This window comes from Micrasema longulum, unplaced genomic scaffold (assembly GCF_059751315.1).
Source record: "Micrasema longulum isolate JH-2025_06_02 unplaced genomic scaffold, ASM5975131v1 h1tg000783l, whole genome shotgun sequence".
Lineage (NCBI taxonomy): Eukaryota > Metazoa > Arthropoda > Insecta > Trichoptera > Brachycentridae > Micrasema > Micrasema longulum.
This window is the reverse complement of record NW_028277976.1, coordinates 111,339-132,946: the sequence shown is the minus strand read 5'-3', so window position 1 is coordinate 132,946 and position 21,608 is coordinate 111,339. Positions and strand designations below refer to the sequence as shown.

Here is a 21,608-nt window from a genome sequence, read left to right as displayed (position 1 = left end):
TTATAAAATTACACAAAATAGATTTATATGTTAAGTTGTAATACATATTTTTTTATACAGGATACAATGCAATAAAAAATAAGTTGTACGTGTGTACTTATTGAATAAGATTTATTCCTAAGAGATTATTCGCAAAAGCTGAGAGAGTATCATGAAAAATGTCAATGTATTGATGATTTTTATTTATTTTGCTACAGCAGGGCTAAATTATATGTTTATTCGCATACATTTTGGAAACAGAATTATTAAACAATTCGTCTCCATGTTTTTTTTTTCTTCAGATGTCAGAACTTTAAAATATTCCGTCTTTTACAAGTGGTAACACGATGTTACATCACCGTGCGCAAAGGGATTATTTACCACAGTCTTTTAAGAGTTAATGCAAGTCCAAATTTTGTGCTCAAGACGAAATTTACTCGTGAAAAAATAAAGATGGGAGAGCACTCATTTCTCAATTCACTACCAAGTAAGAGTACTAGTCCTCTTACCTGAGGTCAAGTACTAAAAATCTAGGCTTGGAGATAGGGATTAACTGAATATGTTAGAACAATTACTACTCAATTAGTAACCATGTTCTTTAAGGATCTAAGCTTAGAGAGCTAGATTAAATAACAGCACATTGTCTTCTAGCTTGAGAGGCAAAGTGAGTTTTGCCCGGTTCTTTGACTCTTGAGTGGCTGAGGTGTAATATGAGTCTCTACAGAAAACAAAACTTGATATCTCTCTTATTTTTTCTAACGATTCAGTTTTATTTTCTGTAATCTTCAAATAGACATGTTCCCACTGGATCAAGAATTTGAAATCCGTGTAAATTGCAGAATTTTATAAAAAATTTTATTTATTCTTGCTATACAAATAAGAATTATTGTATGAATGAAAGTGGTGCTAATACAACAAATAAAAGAGAGCGCAAAGATATAACTTATTACAAGGAAGATAGAGATGCTAGTTCATGACCAGTGTTTGTGTTAAAGAGATTAAGTCGGTTATTGGAAGTAAGCGAAAGTGTAGGTTAGTCAAATAAATGGCCAATTTATTGTTTTTGATTTATTTTCTAAATTATATAATTGAATTTGTAAATTACGGAAAAAGTAATAACCATACGTTTTTTTTTTCAAATATCTGAACTTGAAATGCACAAGTTTCAATGATAATAAGAGCTTATTCTGATCCACCTTAATTAGTGATAGTGAAAATGATGCAAGCTAAGTGTAAACACCAATAAATAACACTGATATTTCGTACCGTCCATTATTCCCACCGTCTTGCCCATCACTACCCTGCGCAGAGCTGCCCTCTTCCAGGCTTACGCTTCTCTTCCTAAACATTCCCTTCCTATAGCACACAATGTTCTCGTGGAACTCTTCGTCCACGGACTCTTGGGCTTGGAGGCCTCCGTTGGGGCTGCAACACCATAGCCATATTTAGGATGATTTATATTATGAACCAGACTCAATCAATTGAATACAATGAAAGCACCTTCTTCGTGTCTTCCCGAATATATTACAAATAACCAGTGTCTATTTTCAATTCACATATTCAAATTTTTAATATACCAATTAAGCGATAGTTAAAAAAATACAACCAAACCTTCAAAAGCTTTCATTTTACCCCTCGCCGCAGCTCAAGCATTTTTTGGTCAATCAAATACGCATAGTCAGTACTTAATATTTATTTATGCTTTATAATAATTTCTCTGTGTGACAGTGAAAGAACTCGGTGCAGTGGTGGTATAAGATTGGAACTGCAACTATGGCCCTCATGATCGTATATTCACAAATATCCGACGAAATATTTGTTTGGGGTGTTTCGGAATCTTCCCGAAGTGGCTCCATAAATAGCGGATAAATAGTAGATAAAGCCATAAATAGTCGGATGGAGATACCTGACGCGTTATCCAACAAACGAAACCATTTGATAGGAAATTGATGGCATAGCCGAGATACTACAATGAAAATCAGAATGTATACATGCTGAGTGACGTGAGCAGGCGCTACTCAGGGGCGATTTTGTGACGTTAAGAAATTGAGTCGCCTGAGTGATTAAAAACTTCCCAAATGAGAGACTTATTTCTGAGTGACAACAAAGCATCCCCAATGGATAACGCGTCGGGTATTTATGAATATGGCTCCGGATCCTTTTATAAATGTAATAAATCGTAATATAAGTAAAATTACACAAATTGAATATCCAGTAAGCCTTGTAATATTCCGAAATACAAAACGATTGTAAGTTTCTTTTTAAAAATACGAAGTCTTTCATATAAAGTTTACCAATTCATAAAGGTATTTATTTAAAAATTCATCGCAATTTCATTGATTAAACTAGCACAAGTATATATGACCCTTAAATAAGCTATGCTATGCAGTCATTATTGAAATTATAACATTTATTCGTGTAGATATTTTCTTACAATAAAAATCACATAAACAATACCACAAGCAATTGAAGTCAGCAAAAGTAAAATAGGTTTATTTAAACAGTTGGTAAATGAATGACACATAAAACAATATTTACTCATATGTACCTATGTATGGAGTTTAAATCCTATCCTATCCGAAATATCACTGTCAAAGTTTTACTTGAACAAAGAAAAAAATTAATTTAACAAATTATTCAAACCTTCAAATAACTTTAACGTTGCTGACAGCATTTATTGCAAAACCATATTTATTTTTACTAGATAAATGTGAAACGTGATATTGAATATATTTTACTGAGTGAGAAAAATAAAATTGCAGTAAAAATAAGAAAAAGTAAGAAAATTGAAATAGAGACAGCTCAGATAAATTGATAGCAAAAGATTACGAGATTTGTCACTCACAATATGAGATATTTTTCACTCTAGGAAATGATATAACAGATTTGTCAGTAAATCTATGTCGTTGAAATAGGATATTGACTAGGATTTATAGAAATTATAATTAGTTTTTTTGGTGTTGATGACATTTCATCATCAACATTCCATTTCCGTTCCTAATGTTGCATAAAACACAGTATCGATACATCAACAGCATCGTATCTTGATAATTCTTTTTACATAAATGAGCAGTCTTAGAAATTTGAATATTCCAGTGTGAAAAAACTTTGAAATGGCCAAATGGTCAGCGCGTTTACCTACCATGCAAGAGGTTTCAGATTCTATTTCCAGTATAGTTGACATGTAACATTTATTTTTAAAGTATTTCTCTTCTAGAATATTTCATAGTCTCTGGACTGACACCATAATCGCAACACCGATCATCATATTTTTATGTCAGAAAAATATATCCAGATACTGTTGGTGCACCAATACAGCGCCCTATGCACCATTCGGTGTGGAAAGTGAAAAAGTAAAAAATAAACATAAATGTATTCAGAAAAAAATAATTAAAAAAATAAAAAAATGCTTTGGACTCTAGACCTAGATTACTCCATTTTTATAAGTTAGTTTTTAATAACTTTTCATTTAAAGACATGTAATATTCATCAATCATTGGTACCATATAAATTAAATGAACAAATAAATAATAAAATATATTTTGGTGTTAAAAGTATTATATTGACTAAAAAAACGACTTTCGTTTATTCCTATTTCGAGTCCTATTTCATTTGGTCGGATTTCTGAAACAAGTTGGTAACTACAAATTTTCGAAAAATTGAAATGCCTGCAAACTTTAATAAATTTTTCTTTATTTTTCAATTATTCTTCAAATTAGATAAAACTATTTCATACATACATTAAAAAAGGAGCACTTTATAATAATCAATTTGCTGTTTCATTTTAATTATTGATTTAAGATGAGCTTTTAACGTTAAAAGAACAATATCTTGCAACTAGTATGTTAGTAATGAACTTGTTCCATTTCTGATTTCCCCGACGAGTTAATTTTGAATCAATAAACGGATTTCAATTATAAAATAAAATATTTTGAAAAGTTTGTTGATGTAATGTGAATGATATGAACGACATGTTGTTAGATAAAGCTACATGTAATATATATTTTCTTATTAATAACGTTTTCTAAAAACTTACCTGAATAGTCCATTAACAGTAATAGCTTGGTTGAAAATTCCTTCATCCTTGATCGGAGTATGCTGATAATAATCGTAGTCATTACCAAAGTCTATTTCACTTGTGGTTTTTACATTTTCATGGCTAGTAGACATAACAAGTGGAGCATCTTTAATCAAATCACCTTCCTCTGCATTTTTCATAATTTCGTGTCTTCTTCTAAAATGATGAAATTAATTATGTTTTTTCACATATGCGCCCCGGGAGCATTTACAAAAGCAACAAAAGTAAGTGATAACATAACGAGTAATAATTTTTAAAAAAACAGCAGTAGTATTCTGTGGAAATATGTGTCGGAAATAAAAAGCAGGTTGCAATGCAAAGAAAAACTCAGTAATAAAAAAAAACGAATGTAAGCGCATTATTACTTCTGTACAAAAAGATTTTGCAAAAATGCACAGTGAGAAAAAAAGTGTTGAAGATCAAAATAAAAAGTACAGAGCTGATAATAAAAAATTGTATGAAAAAATCTCGGGAATATTCTTGGAGCTTTGTTTTGTAATATGGTGAATTTGTTTACGCTTTCATTGTTTGATAGAACAATTTTCTGTTGCGATGATTGGTGTGTGGTTCAATAATTGTATTGTAGGTGATTTTGCATGAATCCGCATCAATAAATATATAAATAAATCTTCTTCCCGAAGCTGTTTTTTTTTCATTATAATATTTTTTGTTACTATGATGTAATGAAACGTTAGTTTTAATATGGTATAGTTTATAAATACTGATCATTTATATATAGGTAATGTTAATAAATAAGATTTAAGTTAAGACATTCATCTATTAAAATGTTTGTACTATTTTGATATAAAAAAAAACAAAATATACAGTGAGAGTGTAAAATAATATACATATATTATAAACAGACAAAATATTGAATGAATAGAAAGACAGTTTTTTATCAACTTTTAAGATAGTATTTAAGAATGTTTTAACATGAATAAGTATTTCAAGTATTATAAATGTCTAAATCATGGATAAATTTGTTAATGAATACAAAAAAAATACAAATCAATACACACTCAAATCAAAAAAATAAACTTAATCATAAAATATTTATAAAAGCAAACATAAAATGAGGACGCTCGAATTCGTAAAGTTTATTCAATTTAAGAGATAGTTTTCAAGATAACCTTACTCTCTTGTATAAACATCCTCTTTCAATTATTTATGTTTACTTTTATAAATCACACACAAAATCCAAATTTAAATTTTAAAATTTGTACCCAGAGAGCAAATGGCGTGAGCTCAAAACTCTAAAATATCGTTTGAATGTTTTTAGATTCATTCATCCGCTTCTTTATGAGGCGCAGTTTATCATATCTCATGGCAGACAAGGTTCATAAATTTATATTTATTTCATGGCAAAGTTCGGAAATAATGAAACATTTACTGCTTCAGCTTGCACCGAACGAATGCTCGTTGAAAAAGAGCTCCGGGGATTATTCAGTAAAGCATCTAATTTGTTTGTTGAAATTAATACGAAACTTTCACATCCATGAGGAAGGATACTATTTTAGAATATTTAAGAAATATTGAAATGGGAGGTTATTAAGTTTCAGTTTACCTATCTAATAGAATTTCTCCCTCTGATAACGTTTTCTGAAGCATCCTCTTTTTTGCTCTTCTTAAGACCAGTGGAGACTCCGCATTGACCTGCGGTTCAAAATCGATAAAGATCTCTTTTTCCAATTTTTCAGTATCCGTTGTTGTGGTTGTCGTTGCAGAGGTCTCCGTCGATACGGAATTTTCCGATTGTAAAGTTGACGTTTTTGAAAGTTGACCTGATGACTGTTTCTGTACTACCTGTGGTTGGCTTACTGGGGGTTTCACTGGCGGCCCATAGTCTACCTTCATCATTTGCTGCGCCGCTATCTTTTGCTGAAGGTAATCGAGGTTCTTCTGATTGAGCTCCATGCTTTGTTGAATTTTTTGCATGTCATGGACTAATGAATGCTCGTCTATCGTGTCGTCTCTTTCATCCGTATGTATAAATTGAAAGTTTTGTCTGAAATATTCTTGGCTATGGTCTCTAGGAATTTTCGGGAGATCCATGCTCGGTGTTGACTGTCTTCTTGGCAATGTTGCATACGGAGCATTATTTCTGGTAGTGTTTGTTGATATCGATAACGGTACTGAAGGATATTGTACTGTCGGTTGGTCCACTAATGTAACTTGTTTCTTCGGAGTTGTTTCTGGAGGAGTTCCTGTTACCCTCGGTGGAGGAGTAGCAATCGAACGAGGAGGCGGAGTGGCGAGAGACCTTGGGGATCTAGGTTCTTCCGACTGCGTTCTCTGGAGACGTTCGTGTTCCATTTCACTAAAAAAAATATTTTGTGAAGCAACTATCAATCTCCTTGTTAAAACAAAGCAAAACTAAATTTTCAGGTATTTTTTATTTTGTTTGTCTTACCTTTCACTAAAACTGAAAGACGATTGATGCTCGTAAGTTATAGGTGACAGTGGTCCCCCCAGCGAGTCAAACTTCCCTCCTCCAGCTTCTGAGAAACTTTTCAACAACTTTTTCCCATTTCCATTTAGTCCTCCATTCGTCTGGACGCCTTGTGCTACCATCTTTACCTTGAAAAAGGTCGATTGTTATTGTTTCTCAAAACAAACACAGAAGAAAAGTCAAACAAGAAGAAACACTTTGAATGGTCATCAATAAAACCGCTTGTCATTATTCAAAATACACACAACGGTAATCTCACCCGTTTGACAGTTCTCGGACTCAAGGACAAGTAATTTGGAGGATGAGGCTTTCTTCCTAAACATACTTCAGTTTGAGTCGCTTGAGTCTTCATTGGCCCCCTTTTAAGTTTTTCTGTAAAAAAATGAAAACGTATTAAAAAATAAAAGTCATTTATTTTTTTTAGGTTTCTACCACAGAATTAAAAATAGTCCAGAAACCACATACACAAATCAAACAGAAGGCGATTAAACTACTCATAAATGAGTAGGTCTACGTTTTGACCAATTAGTTTCTTTGCAGACGTCGCTCAGTACGCAACTCCTGATTTGAATTCAACTGTGCCGTGTTGTGTCCTTTTAAAGTGTAGAAATACTGCTAGGATCCTAAAGAAACAGGATGCAATCACGTTACATGTGTAATTAGCCAATGAATGTATATGTAACAAATGCATTACTTAAAAATTGAATTATCTTTCCATCTGTCAGATTGTCGAACAAACAAAATGAACATTTCGTTAGTGTTGCCAGGGTAGTATTTTTTTTTACCCTACTTTGCTCATCTAATGAGAGAACTAATAAAAATCGGATCTTGGATTAAACAACTCTATCGTGGACATTTGACCGACATTATCTTCAAAACATCAAATATTATTTAACATGATTTAAAAATATCCGTTTTATGTAAAATACAATTTGTTTTATATTTTAAGTTTAAAGTTTATTAATTCAATTACTCTTATTAAATGACCCTTTACTTATCTACTCTGTTGTGTCAATCAATGTTTTCGCGTGCACAATAAAATTTTAGAGAAATTAACAGATTGTTTTTTTTTACCTTACATTTGTGTTATGATTTTTTTTTCCCATCAAGCAACATTACGCGGCAAAGTCACGAATGCGCGCGGCGAAAGTGAGGCATAGTGGGGAAATTATTGAACACAGTCCGATGTATTTAAATATGATTCTACACTCCTTCTGGAATATTCTTAATTCTGTGGTTTCTACATAAAAAATAAATTATTCATGAACGAAATGTTTTTTTAAGTTTTATCAAGAATCTTTCGAATGGCCCCATTTTAAAGACTGGTTGGATTTTTTGTTATATAGATACTAATATGTCTTCTAAAATAGCAAACGATACTTAATGATAAATATATTTAAATTCTTTCGAGGAACCGATAATTTTGAAACCCCGAGTGAGGATTCTATACACTTTATACAGTCTTGGGTAAGATATACATGAAGAATGGAAGATGAAACGTGAAATGGGGGAGATGAAAGCAGGTTAGACATTACTATGGAAATGTTGTCATTATAATGATTGAGGGGAAATTCGTCTTAAACATGAGAAATGAAGATATTAGACGAGAGACGAATGTAAAACGGAAGACATTGAGAAAGTTTATGATACGAATAACTTATAAATAAAGAAAAAAAAATATTTTTTCTTGTAAGCGGTGGTTTGCATTCGATTAGAATTAATGTTTTTTAATTAAAAACAACAAAATTTAAAAGGAATGAGGTTATTTTATATTTATTTTGAAAGGGAGGGGCAAGAGGTGTTCCTATGCAAAACTGTAATTTTTGTCTTTGTTATTATTTTATAGCATATAAACAGAGACATATCCTTTTTTTATTCTGTTTCAGGCATCTACAGGGCTTTTAACCTGTTATTGGCTGATTTAAATGACACTGTGCAACAATCACCATTCCGCCTATATTTAAAAAAAATATTTTTTTTTATTAAGTTTTATTCATTTTAACAAATAAGTAACATACAAAATTGTATTTTTGTTCCCGCAAAGCCGAAGCTTGTCTGCGGGTTACATTACATTTTTTTTTAAAATTTATAAGTAAGTACATAGTTTAATAATAATTAAAGAATAAAATATATTTATACACTTAAGTTTCACTTGCTGTTTAATAATTTTTTGACTATTTTTTTAAATGAAATTAGGTTTTTTTCTTCACGATTTTCAGCTGGTATTAAATTGTACAGTTTTGGTACTACACTACCCATTGTTCTGTCACCATAGTAGTTTTTCTGTCGTGGTACCATCAGCTGCTGTGTCGATACTTGTCGGGTCATGATCTGGTGGTTTATTTTGGATTTAAAATTGTAATCGAGGAAATGATCTGTAATTATTTTATACTGAAACTGTTTGTTAATTGGCAAAACGTTAACAAAATCAAATAATATTTTATTGTTGTCTTTTGCCTCATTCTTTATTTTTACAGGTACGATAATTTTTAAAATTTGTACCTGTAAGTTCAAGACTCTATCCGTATAAGATTTAAAACTTAATCCCCATATTCTTAATTCATATTGAATAATTGGGTCAACTAGCCCCAAGTAAACTAGTCTCAGCACTGGGTATGGTATGTATGTATTTGAACATCTATTGTCCTTCAATTCTTTCATCTGTTTGTGAAGTTAAATAGCTGAAATCTTTATTTATGCGGGTGAGATCATTTGATTGAATTAATTCACCTACAAACTAGGCAACACCGGTTTTTTTTTCAATTTTTATACTTCTATATGAACCGGATGGTTTATTCAACAATATTATGAGTTTTACTAAATTTATGTAGACAAAAACTGGATTGAGCCCATTAGGGTGATGTTAATATTAACATTTAAAATTCTATATTCCATTCTTTACAATATTTTTTATTTCTGTTGCAATATTTTTATATTAACAGCTCCCCAGGGAGTTGAATCTAGTACATGCCTACAAAAATTTGAACAAACTCAAAATATCGATAGTTCAATATTTAAGAGATGCAAATAATTTTAACTTTTTTAAAAATTGCAATGTTTATATTTTTTTTTATTAAATAATAATTGTACAAAAAACACGATTTATTCTTTTGGTGTTTTTTCTTTTAATATTCCATTAGTTTTAAATTTTTATTAAAAATAATTTTCTCATTCTAAAAAAACACAAACATAATATTAGAAATAAACAAAAAATCTTTATATCAAATTAGGCACACGAGTGTTTTCCGTCAACTCATTTCAAAAATATGTAAATCTTATGAGCAAAGGTACTTAAAAAATATTAATAAACGTCAATTGACAAATAAAATAGAGATACGGAGTACCGTATAGAGTTAATAAAACGCTTAAAAGTTTTAATATATGCAGAAAACCCGTAACTCAAAATGAAATATCTGAAAACGTGCTTGAAAATATTTCAGTATAGGGATTGGCAAATCGGAAGAAAGGTAGGTTGTTATTATTTGCCATATCAAAGATGTTTACGACCCTTGTAAATATTTCACTTGATCGGGACACAAATTTTGTATTATTTTCTTACGTAACTTGGGTTTTTACTGGTTTCCCTATATTGATTTTTATTTTCCAGCGTATCCGGAAAGGATATTTTAGCGAATATATTATCTTTGTATTTTTCTTTATCATCAGATATTCAACAGCATTTGGTGTAGTAATGGTACACAGAGCACAGCATACCTACATCAAATGCAGTAAATCTCTATCATATATTACATAAATCTCAGGTTTCAAGTGCCAACCCAGAATCGTGAAATATTGCATTGTAGAACTATCTTTTTGATCAATATTTTATATTGACCTTCCCAGATATCGAACGTTGAACCTCAAACATGGTAGACAAACTCGCCAACCATTACACTACGAAGCGGACTTATATTTCTTTTTCTAGGATTCTTACCTGAGAGTACCCATCGAGTTGAAAACCATCGTCCAGGATTCTGGTTCTATTTCACACACAAGACTGTCCGCCTCGGCATAAAAACGCATATGCAATGGTGCCCACACCATTGGAACGTAAACTGTATTTTTCATCCACCCGGACACGATTGATTTTTTTTTCTTACTTAAAAATATTACCATACGTTAATTTAAAAAAATATAACTCTAGATATGAACATTGAACATAATAAGGCATTTACGAAACTTGTGATATGTCGTTGGCTAGCTTAAGTGATCATTTTATACACTGTGGAACATTCTCCATTGTGTACGTATTACTTCAGGTCATCCATCTGTTGACTGCTAAAATGTCTCGTCTGCAGTTTAGCCTTTTGAAATGTTTGACTTTACCTATTATTTAAATAACAAAAGTTGTGTTTTTATGATTAAAGTTTTTTTAAGTAAATCAACAGGTTTATGAAAACCCCAATAAATTGAAATAAAATACGATGAAATATTTTTAATACTTAAACAATTATTTTTGTGGTCACACATTTTACCAAATATTATTAAACATGTGTACATGACCACTTACCGACCATTCTATGTCTACCGGTTTCGAGACTTAACTTATCATGGATTAACTCAACCTAAAAAATCATTTTCAATGGATATGTATATACGTGCCATGATATAGGCAGAAATAGAAAGTATAATAATTTTAGTAATAATCAATCAAAGTATAATAATCATGGAAAGTAATACCTAAATAGTATAATAATCTTAGCTTAAAAAAAATATATTTTCTTTTACCGTTAGTATATTTGCCAGCATTATTTACGTTCATAATTAATTTCAATATTTCTGTGGCTCGCGTCGGGCCAACATCGTAAATTACAACATAACAGCAGAGTAATTTAACAGCTAATTTTTGACGTTCACATTTTAAGGTGTTTGAAACTATTACCAATAAAAAAACACTACCACATATACGTGTATATAAAAAAATGTGAAATATGCATGTATTTGAATTAACCCTTTACTAAATGTTGGCAAGAAAAAAAATCTGACTTTGGCAATTTTAAACCCAAAGCACAGATCTATTTGTCGCTTAGAGGAACAAACCTCGTTTGAGAATTATCATTTAGAAAAAATATATCTTCATGCTTTGCATTTATTTAATATGTTATAAATTTATTATTTGAGATTAATATTTTTTATTTTACGAGACAGTTTTGCAATTATAACTTTAATTGATTTGTAAAAATTAAACGTCGTCTTATATTTGTATATAGAATTAATTTTTACATTTAATATTTATTGTAAAAAAATATATAAAAGAAACAGCTACTACTAATTTTAACGCTAAGTTAATTTTATTATAATGAATAACCACAAATTTAGTTCTTCAGTTATAAATTTTATAAATGTTCACTGTGTTTCCTTTTATTCTACGTCATGTATCTCTTTAAGTTGTAGTAAAAGGTATTTAGTATTTTACTACTAAGTTAAAAGTAAAAACGATAAATTAGTCTTACAGTTTTAAAGATATATTCGATTAAATGTAAGTTTAAGTGAAAAAAACGTATTTTTAGAATAAAATATACATTTGTATTTCTTAACACGTTTAAGAATTATTCCTAATAATTATTTTTTTCCGATTTTTGTACTAAAAACGCATTTATTAGATCTTAAAGACATACATCTTAAAGTTTGTCTGAGTATATTATCTATATACGAGTTTTTTAAATTATTTTAAATACACCCACCGCCTTAAATATCTCGTTCTGTGACTAGTCGCTCTTTCGTTTCTCTAATCTCATAATGCAACATGTCGCAAGGTTTTTTTGTTCATTAAAAATTGAAAAAATAATTCAAGATTAAAAGAAAGGCGATAAAACAATACGAAACACTCAACATATTTTAATAAAGCATAGACTAAACAAACATTAAATTTGACATCCGTGTAATCTCTTTGTAAAGTCAAGGCATGGCATTGCAAGATTCGCGTCAGGAAGGATAAACAAGTGAAAGAGTGCATAAATTAATATAAAATACGAGATGTGCAATAATTTACGTTATTCGAATTCCAATTTAAACCTATTTGACAAGGTCGTAAAATAAGTTTCGATATTAAACAGTATTTTTTTACGTGATGTAAAATTACACATAAAACCCTAAGTATTGTTGAATGAGGAAATCCAGTGGTTGTTTAACTATTAAACTAAGGCAAAAAAATTGTTGCAACAGAGAGAGAAAACATTTTTGAGAAAGGAATATGAGAATGTAGGCATTTACAGAGCTTATGACATGTCATTGGCTGGTTTAAGTAGCCACTTTACACACTGTATTACATTCACCACTCTTTCCATGTTAAAACACCCACATTTCCTCAACTCTTCCATCTGTTAACTTTTGTGAAACGAAGAAGCTGAAACCTTTATCATGAGATCCAGGGTCTACCGTACTCCATAGTTAAGAGAGTTGTACCAGCAGAGATTTACAGACAAAGAAGTGATATATGATAGTTCTCCCTACAAAACACTTAAAACTCTGCATGTTCCAGGATTACTGTGGCTTTTCATCATTTTAGAACAATTTTAGAGTAATACTTTTAAAATTCCTCTCAAACATAACCATAATGCACGTTTCATATACAATGATGGTTTGGTAGTACCAAAAGTATGTAAAAAGTATGATAATAGAACTTTCAATTATTTAGTACCTAGCATTTTTAATTTATTGCCGAAAGAGCTTAAATTTAACACACAAAATAACAAGAGCCAAATGAGAAAGTGGCTACTCGATCCAAAGTTTATATATGAATAGTAGCTTTTGTGTAAATAAATTAATTTTTCTCATATTTTATTGTACTTAAAAAAATATAAACATTATTTGGATAAAATGTAAATTACTGATCTTTCCGGCTTTTAATTTTATCAGTAAATTCATTGTTTACTATAAATTTTGATAATGTTATAAAAGTTAGTAAAGATATAAATCTCCACTAACAAGCTACAGAAAGTGGCTTGGTGGGATTTTTGTTTTAGCAAAAATAAGAATATTGAAATTTTAAAAACTGTAAAAATGTTTGATTGTACAATTTTTTTTTTTTTTTTTAATATGGGTGAACCAGCTGAACCAATTCACATATTAGGCGACGCGACATCTGAAAACCATTTTCCAATTTTTATACTTCTTATTAAACCATTTAGTTTATTTAATTATGTTTCGAGTATTTCATCAATGTTTCTGGGTAACATGGTGAATGTTACGGAGTTTGTTAATGGGCTACTAAAATTATAAATGCCTTGACTTCCATATTCTTTTCCAAAAATGTTTTCCCTCTCTGTTGCAACAATTTTAGTTCTGAATCTAGTTTGTCTTTGCTACAAACATAGTTTTAATTTATTTTTTTAAGAATTGGCGGAATATAGATGTTCAAATATGGGCAAAATGGTGAATGTTACACAGTGTGTAAAGTAGCCACTTAAACCAGCCATTGACAGGTCATAAGCCCTGTAGATGCCTAGAATTCTATATTACCTTCTCTTAAATGTTCTTCATCTCTGTTGTAATATGTAAATATTTTTTTTCAGTTTTATGTACATTTGATTATTAACGTATGCATAATTATTTGTAACTTAAACTTAATAGTGATGCATAATTATTTGTAAATATATATTTTAACTTTATTATTATCAACAATATTTTGTGCTTGTCCAAACCTTTGCAGACAAGGACTGGATTCAACTCCCTGGGAAGCTGTTTATATTTACATATTACAACAGAGATGAAGAACATTTAAGAGGAGCTTAAAGCTTAAAACTTAAACCAGCCAATGATAGGTCTTAAGCCCTGTAGATGCCTAGACTTCTATACTACCTTCTCTTAAATGTTCTTCATCTCTGTTGTAATATGTTTTTTATTATTTTTATTAAATTAACAATATTTTGAGTTTGTCCAAATTTTTGAAGACAAGGACTGGATTCAACTCCCTGGGAAGCTGTTTATATTAACATATTACAACAGAGATGAAGAACATTTAATAGAAGGTACTATAGAAGTCCAGGCATCTACAGGGCTTATGACCTGTCAATGGCTGGTTTAAGTGTGTCACAAACATCAACAGATGAAAGAATTGAAGGAATATAGATGTTCAAATATAGGCATAATGGTGAATGTTACACAGTGTGTAAAGTGGCCACTTAAACCAGCTATTGACAGGTCATAAGCCCTGTAGATGCCTGGACTTATATATTACCTTCTATTAAATGTTCTTCATCTCTGTTGTAAAATGTTTATTAAATTACATATTCTACCATATACTATTATTATTACTATAGAAAATTTAAAAAGTGCCATTTTCGTTGTATTATACCTCAAAGGCGTTTTATAAAGTGATAATATAAAGATATAAATTTAATTTTAACTTTTTAATTTAAAAAAAAATAATGTACATTGTCACCACCGTCAAATGATTTAAAGAACAAGTGGGTTTTACATATTTTTTTCCTGATAACCATTCTGCAAAATTACTTTGTTAAGAATAAATAAAATCAAAATAAAAAAAAACATATCCGTTGTAATTGACTTAGACCGTATATACAAGAAATGAATTAATAAATCACTCCATAGAAAGAAAATCTTGCCAGTTTGCAAACATTTCGACTTACTCAAATTGTTGTTTTAGACAAACAATTTTTATATGTATCAAATTTCCAATATCGTCATAATCATTCCATTTCTGCACCTTATGATGCATAGGGAACTGCATTGGTACACCAATCGCAGCGTATCTTGACATTTTTTTTATTACATGAAGGGAAGATGATTAGTCTTACGCTTCAGGTGCCAGTCCAGGGAATACGAAATATTCTAGTGTAAAAACACCTTTATAAATGAATATTTCATTTCAAATATATCGGGAATTGATCCCGAGATCTCTTGCATGGCAGGCAAACGCGCTAACCACTACACCAAGAGGCCGACAATCGTATTATCAGCGCTATGATTTTTTTGTAGCTTTGTTATTTTGAAATTACTCCCCGTGTGATGTCCCAAGTTCTCTTTCGTTTCTTCGTGAGTTCTGCTGATTAGTCAGTTGGCTTCCCGTAAACTGGAAATCTTCACACATATCGTTCACAACTTTATATCATTGGATGATTTTGAAGAGCTACTGACGTTGTTCAAAATAGTTTCCGATTTCCCTAAGCCCAAAGTTCGTTTTCATTATTTTTTTATACATTATCAAGAAACTTTGCTACACAAAAAAATGTTCTAATTTTACGGCGCAATAAAAAACTTTTTTCATTTCCCATTTCCCGTAGAACTGATTTTCATCATTTGTTATTTTTTAACAAAAACATATATTTAAAACGTCACACACTAATTAATTTTACTTATTAGATGCTGTTTTTCTCCGAGGGTAAGAGTAAATGTTTTTTATTTCCTCGGGTAAAGAGCGTTGTACGGTTTAAGACCCTGATTAATCACGTGTGTCTTTGCCTTGTTTTTAAACCTTGTTGAAATGTAGCGCATCCCAGACAAATGTGTATTATATGAATATCTACTACTGTTTTTGTCATATTTAATTCTGTGTTATGTTTTTTTTTTTAAAGGAATAAGCCGCTAAGCCTTTCTTTTGAGGCTTGTCAGCAGGTGGGACAGAGGGGATATGGAAGGACGTAATGAAAAATACACCACAATACCCAGACCAATTGAGAAAAAAAATATTCTTGGATTTTTTTCTTGCAACTGGCGGGAATCGAACCCGCGACGCTAGTTTCACAACCCGTCTGGCCAACTGCGCCACGGCGCCTGTCTATATTGAAAATACAATTAATTTTTCTTTATCCATTTGATATATTTTAAGTGGTATTTGTATTATGTAATATTTCCCTATTTTTACTGAGCGCAAGAAAACATTTTTTGTGTCCAATTTACCGTACGACCAAAGTTGCTCATACTATAAATAAATGCCTGTCCTTAGTTCGTTTATTATTAGTTTTCTATGATTTGTTTGAGCGTATCTAATAGGGAAATATCGCATACTACCAATTTCGATAAAAAAAACATGCGAAATGGATTTAAAAAAATTAATTGTATTTTGAAAATCAATATGGATATTGTGAAAATTATTTTTTTAAAATTATTATTTGTGAAGTATTTATTCATAATTTTAAAAATAAGATAGTTAAAAATATTTCTTTACAAAAACGCAACATGTTTGGCTCTGACAATTATGGCGTCAAGATTCGTGACGATGTTCTCTTAAAAATTTAAATTGTCACAAACAAAAAAAAAAAAAAACGAACGGTGACGTATATGGGCGTGGCCAATGCAATGAATCGTTTCCGTGGGAGTTTAAAAATATTTTTTTTGCTACTAATAAGAAGTGAAAAAAACGGTATTTCATAGACTATTATTAAATACAATTTGTAAAAAAAAGGAAAAACAAGATATTTTCCTATTGGTAAAGTTTAGTGAAATATTTTTCCTTGACACGGGCTCAACATAAAAAAGACAAACTACAGTATCCGGAATTAAACAAAGTACATCGAGTTTAAAAAAAAGACTGTCGGTGTAATCGGTAAACAGCGGTTTTGTAGAGCGTCTTCTTTGTCATCGTGGATGCATACAAAGATCGAACTCCTACGACAGAGACGACGCTCTGCGAAGTCGGCAGTCTCTTTCTTAAGCCCGATGTATTTTATTTACTGCCGGGTACTGTAAGTTCGTGAGTTTGTAAAATCTTAATTTTAAATGGATAAGTATTCTTAATTTGTTGCAATAGAGAAGGAAAACATTTTTGAAAAGGGAATATGGAAGTCTACGTATTTACGTGGTAAAAGTTTCAGCTCTTTTACTAAGACAACAGTCAAAAGATAGAAAAGTTCAGGAAATGTGGATTTTTAAACATGAACAAAAGGGTGAATGCTACACAGTGTGTAAAGTGGTCATTCAAACCAGCCAATGACTAGTCAAAAGCCCTGTAAATCTAGGGACTGATTTTTCAGAGCCCACCAAACTTTAAAATTTTTCGCCTTTAAAATTGATAAAAAGTGACATATCTTACTTAGTCATCTTTTAAATGATATTATATAGGTTTTAAATAAATGCAAAATTAAAAATTACTTCAAAAAGAATCAGTTGAAAAACTTCATTTGAATTTTAGATCGTACGGCATCACTAGAATTTAAAAGAGTTTATTGATTTTTTCACCATAAACATTTTGAATTATTCATTGCCCTGATGACGGCATTGATACGCAAATACATGCACATACATTTTATTTGATGACATAATATCGGTTTTACTAATTGCCTTTACTCGTGTTTCAATCACCATAAAATTGAAATTTAAATCACCAGTAATTCATAAAATATATATTGATACCCTGAATTTTTCGGTGTTAGATAAATAAAACGGAAGAATAAAAAAAAACGACAAAATTTTACGTGTTTGTGTAAAAATTGCATTGATCATTGAAAATTAAAGAATATTATTTATTCAATCACCATCGCTGTGTGGAATAACACGAATAAATATATAAATTTACACAGTTTGTTGTGAGAGCACTTTTGAAAATTTTGAAGCACTATCATAAAGTTCTGGAAAACACAGATCTTTTCATCTACAAGTGTAGTTATAAACAAATGTTTATAACTACAATTGTAGATGAAATAGAAAAAAAATCTATGCTTTCCAAATCAACAATATACTAAAGTGGTGCTTATTTTTAAAAATTAAATCAAGTGATGTCCTAACACATTTAAAATTAAAGAATTTACCAGGAATTTTACTGCTGTTTTATATATACATAGATAAATAGTATTTTACCCATTTACGGATCTTTGACCTGTGGTTGACTTATTAGAGTAATCTTCTTACGCTCCTTTAAAAACGAATTTGTCATTTATTGTTACATATATAATTGTAACGTTAATGTTTTTTATGTAGTTAAATGTATTTGTATGTCAATTTTACTTTTGATGTCTTAAATCTCTGAGTGTAAAAACATACGAGGTTGCATTAGGTACTAGTGCATCGTGAACATCTGTTTCATGAAGCTAAGATGAACAGTATTACGCTTAAGATGCAAGTCCAAGGATAGTGAAATATTATAGTGAAAGCATTCGCTCTACACATGTTAAATCCATTTTAAAAACAGAAGACCCCCCTAAAGGTTTTGCTTATACTCAATTTTTTTTTTTTCTTTTTTAAATACAGTTTCATAAATCGCGATTTTCATTTCATCTAATTCCACTGATTTAATTGATTATTTGACTTTGAGTTATATTTCAGTACAAAATCATAATTTTATGTCGACCATGCCAAACAGCTGACCTTTATCTGATGAGGGTAGGGAGATCAGCTTTAAGGTTCGTAGGTTTTCACGGCCTTCAGAATACAGATAGTGTTTTTCTGGGTTATTATGCCGTGTTTGTGGGCTTTGCATTGCCGACGTTTCGGAGCACATTGCAGTGTCCATCTTCAGGGCTGAATGTATGAGTGTAGTTTTTAGTGTGTTTAATTGTGAGGAATTTGTACCGTGTCGCAGTCGGGCAATGTATGTGGTTAAGTGTGTGGAGTTTGTACCGTGGGCTTTGGAAGCACCGGGTACCATGAGGTTCGTAGTCGTAACCCATCATCCCTGTTTATGTTATTAGGATGCTTGTATATTTCTATGGCTTCCTTTATTAAACGGGCTTGATGATTTTTGGGCTTTCCAAGGACATTTGGCTCAAATGAGAAATTATGCCCTGTTTCTATGTAGTGCTCTGCAAGAGCTGATTTATCCGGGTAGCCCAACTTGCATGCACTCTTGTGCTCTTTTATTCTTGTCATTATGTTTCTGGCAGTTTGCCCTATGTAGACTGTTTCACAGCTTTTGCAATTTAATTTATATACTCCATCTGTTTCAAGTGGGTCCCGATCTTTTACTGATTTTAGTAAGTTTTTTACTTTTGAGGTCGTACCGAACACTGTCCTTATGTCCCGTTTCTTAAGCGTTTTTGCAATTCTATCCGTGACATTTTTGACATAGGGAAGGAACGCTATTCTTTTATCCGTATTAGCATCATCCATCTTGGAAATATTCTTTGGATTTGTTACCGACATTATTCTTCTTTTTATATCCTTCTTTTCATAGCCATTACTTTCTAATACTTTTGTCAGTATATTCAATTCCTCTTCTAGGTTACTTCTTTCGTGGATACAATAAAGGAGCTAAAAGTTGAGAAGGATGATATATTAGTCAGTTTTGACGTAGTGTCACTTTTCACGAATGTGCCCCTGAATGACGCAATGGTACTTATAAGAGAGATTTTTAGTGAAGACATGTGCGCTTTATTTGAGTACTGCTTAACAAATGGATACTTTTCTTTTGAAAATGAAATTTTTAAACAGTTAGAAGGAGTGGCTATGGGCAATCCTTTATCGCCGGTTCTAGCAAACTTTTTCATGGAGACTTTTGAAGAAACGGCCTTGGACACAGCTCCATATGCACCCAAAGTATGGCTTCGATACGTAGATGACGTATTTGTCATTTGGAATCATGGTGCAGAAAGATTAACAGTGTTTTTAGACCACCTAAATAATCTCCACCCGGCAATACAGTTTACTATGGAAGTAGAGGAGGACAAAAGCCTATCTTTTCTAGACGTCAAATTAAGCAGAAAGGAAGATGGCAGACTGGGACATACGGTGTATAGAAAACCCACACATACAAACCGGTATCTCCATGCTACCTCACATCACCACCCATCTCAAAAATTAGGCATCATAAACACGCTGGCCAGAAGGGCAACACGTATTTGTGAAGAAAGTAACCTAGAAGAGGAATTGAATATACTGACAAAAGTATTAGAAAGTAATGGCTATGAAAAGAAGGATATAAAAAGAAGAATAATGTCGGTAACAAATCCAAAGAATATTTCCAAGATGGATGATGCTAATACGGATAAAAGAATAGCGTTCCTTCCCTATGTCAAAAATGTCACGGATAGAATTGCAAAAACGCTTAAGAAACGGGACATAAGGACAGTGTTCGGTACGACCTCAAAAGTAAGAAACTTACTAAAATCAGTAAAAGATCGGGACCCACTTGAAACAGATGGAGTATATAAATTAAATTGCAAAAGCTGTGAAACAGTCTACATAGGGCAAACTGCCAGAAACATAATGACAAGAATAAAAGAGCACAAGAGTGCATGCAAGTTGGGCTACCCGGATAAATCAGCTCTTGCAGAGCACTACATAGAAACAGGGCATAATTTCTCATTTGAGCCAAATGTCCTTGGAAAGCCCAAAAATCATCAAGCCCGTTTAATAAAGGAAGCCATAGAAATATACAAGCATCCTAATAACATAAACAGGGATGATGGGTTACGACTACGAACCTCATGGTACCCGGTGCTTCCAAAGCCCACGGTACAAACTCCACACACTTAACCACATACATTGCCCGACTGCGACACGGTACAAATTCCTCACAATTAAACACACTAAAAACTACACTCATACATTCAGCCCTGAAGATGGACACTGCAATGTGCTCCGAAACGTCGGCAATGCAAAGCCCACAAACACGGCATAATAACCCAGAAAAACACTATCTGTAGATCAGCTTTACGTTTCAGGTACCAATACTTGGTCGTTTGACCTCGTTGATCAATATTTCATTTTAAATATCCCAGGAATCAAACCCGGAACCTCAATAAAGATATGCAAACGCGCCAACCGGTACACAACGAAGCGAACTTACCTCTTTCCGATTTCCCTTTTCAGGATTTGAGTCGGAAACACTAGTCCAGGATTCTGGATTTATCTCTGGCCTAGACGCGAACAAAACCAGACCATGAATATAATTATCGTTTTTGAATTCACATGGGCTTACCGAGGACTACGACTTTGGTATCTTCCTGAGGTCCTTTTACTGGCGGAGTAGCGGGAACATGATGCTGGGCGTGCATCGACACCAGATGCTGTGGAGGGAAATGCGGGGGTACCATGGCGGGGTGAATTTGCCCGTGGACGGGAACGGGTCCATTCAGGAACACTTGATTCTAAAAAGAGAAAAAACTAATTAATATTCAGGTCTACAGGAGCTCAATATAATACCTTAATTCCTTGGGGTGTTTGGACAGCTAAGTAACCTTTTTACCGAACCAAAAGTTTTCCACA

General features: G+C 31.8%; 1 protein-coding gene across 1 annotated transcript in view; it reads right to left on the bottom strand.

Annotated features, from left to right (window-relative positions):
- LOC148279012 (uncharacterized) overlaps positions 1 to 21,608 on the bottom strand; it is an 88,794-nt gene that overhangs the window by 48,910 nt on the left and 18,276 nt on the right. Inside the window, exons 4-9 of the mRNA XM_088230574.1 lie at positions 21,322 to 21,490; positions 6,766 to 6,878; positions 6,468 to 6,628; positions 5,622 to 6,374; positions 4,016 to 4,213; positions 1,246 to 1,404 (exon numbers count right to left, since the gene is read on the bottom strand). Coding sequence (XP_088086700.1) covers positions 1,246 to 1,404; positions 4,016 to 4,213; positions 5,622 to 6,374; positions 6,468 to 6,628; positions 6,766 to 6,878; positions 21,322 to 21,490 — 1,553 coding nt within the window. The remainder of the gene's footprint in view (positions 1 to 1,245; positions 1,405 to 4,015; positions 4,214 to 5,621; positions 6,375 to 6,467; positions 6,629 to 6,765; positions 6,879 to 21,321; positions 21,491 to 21,608) is intronic.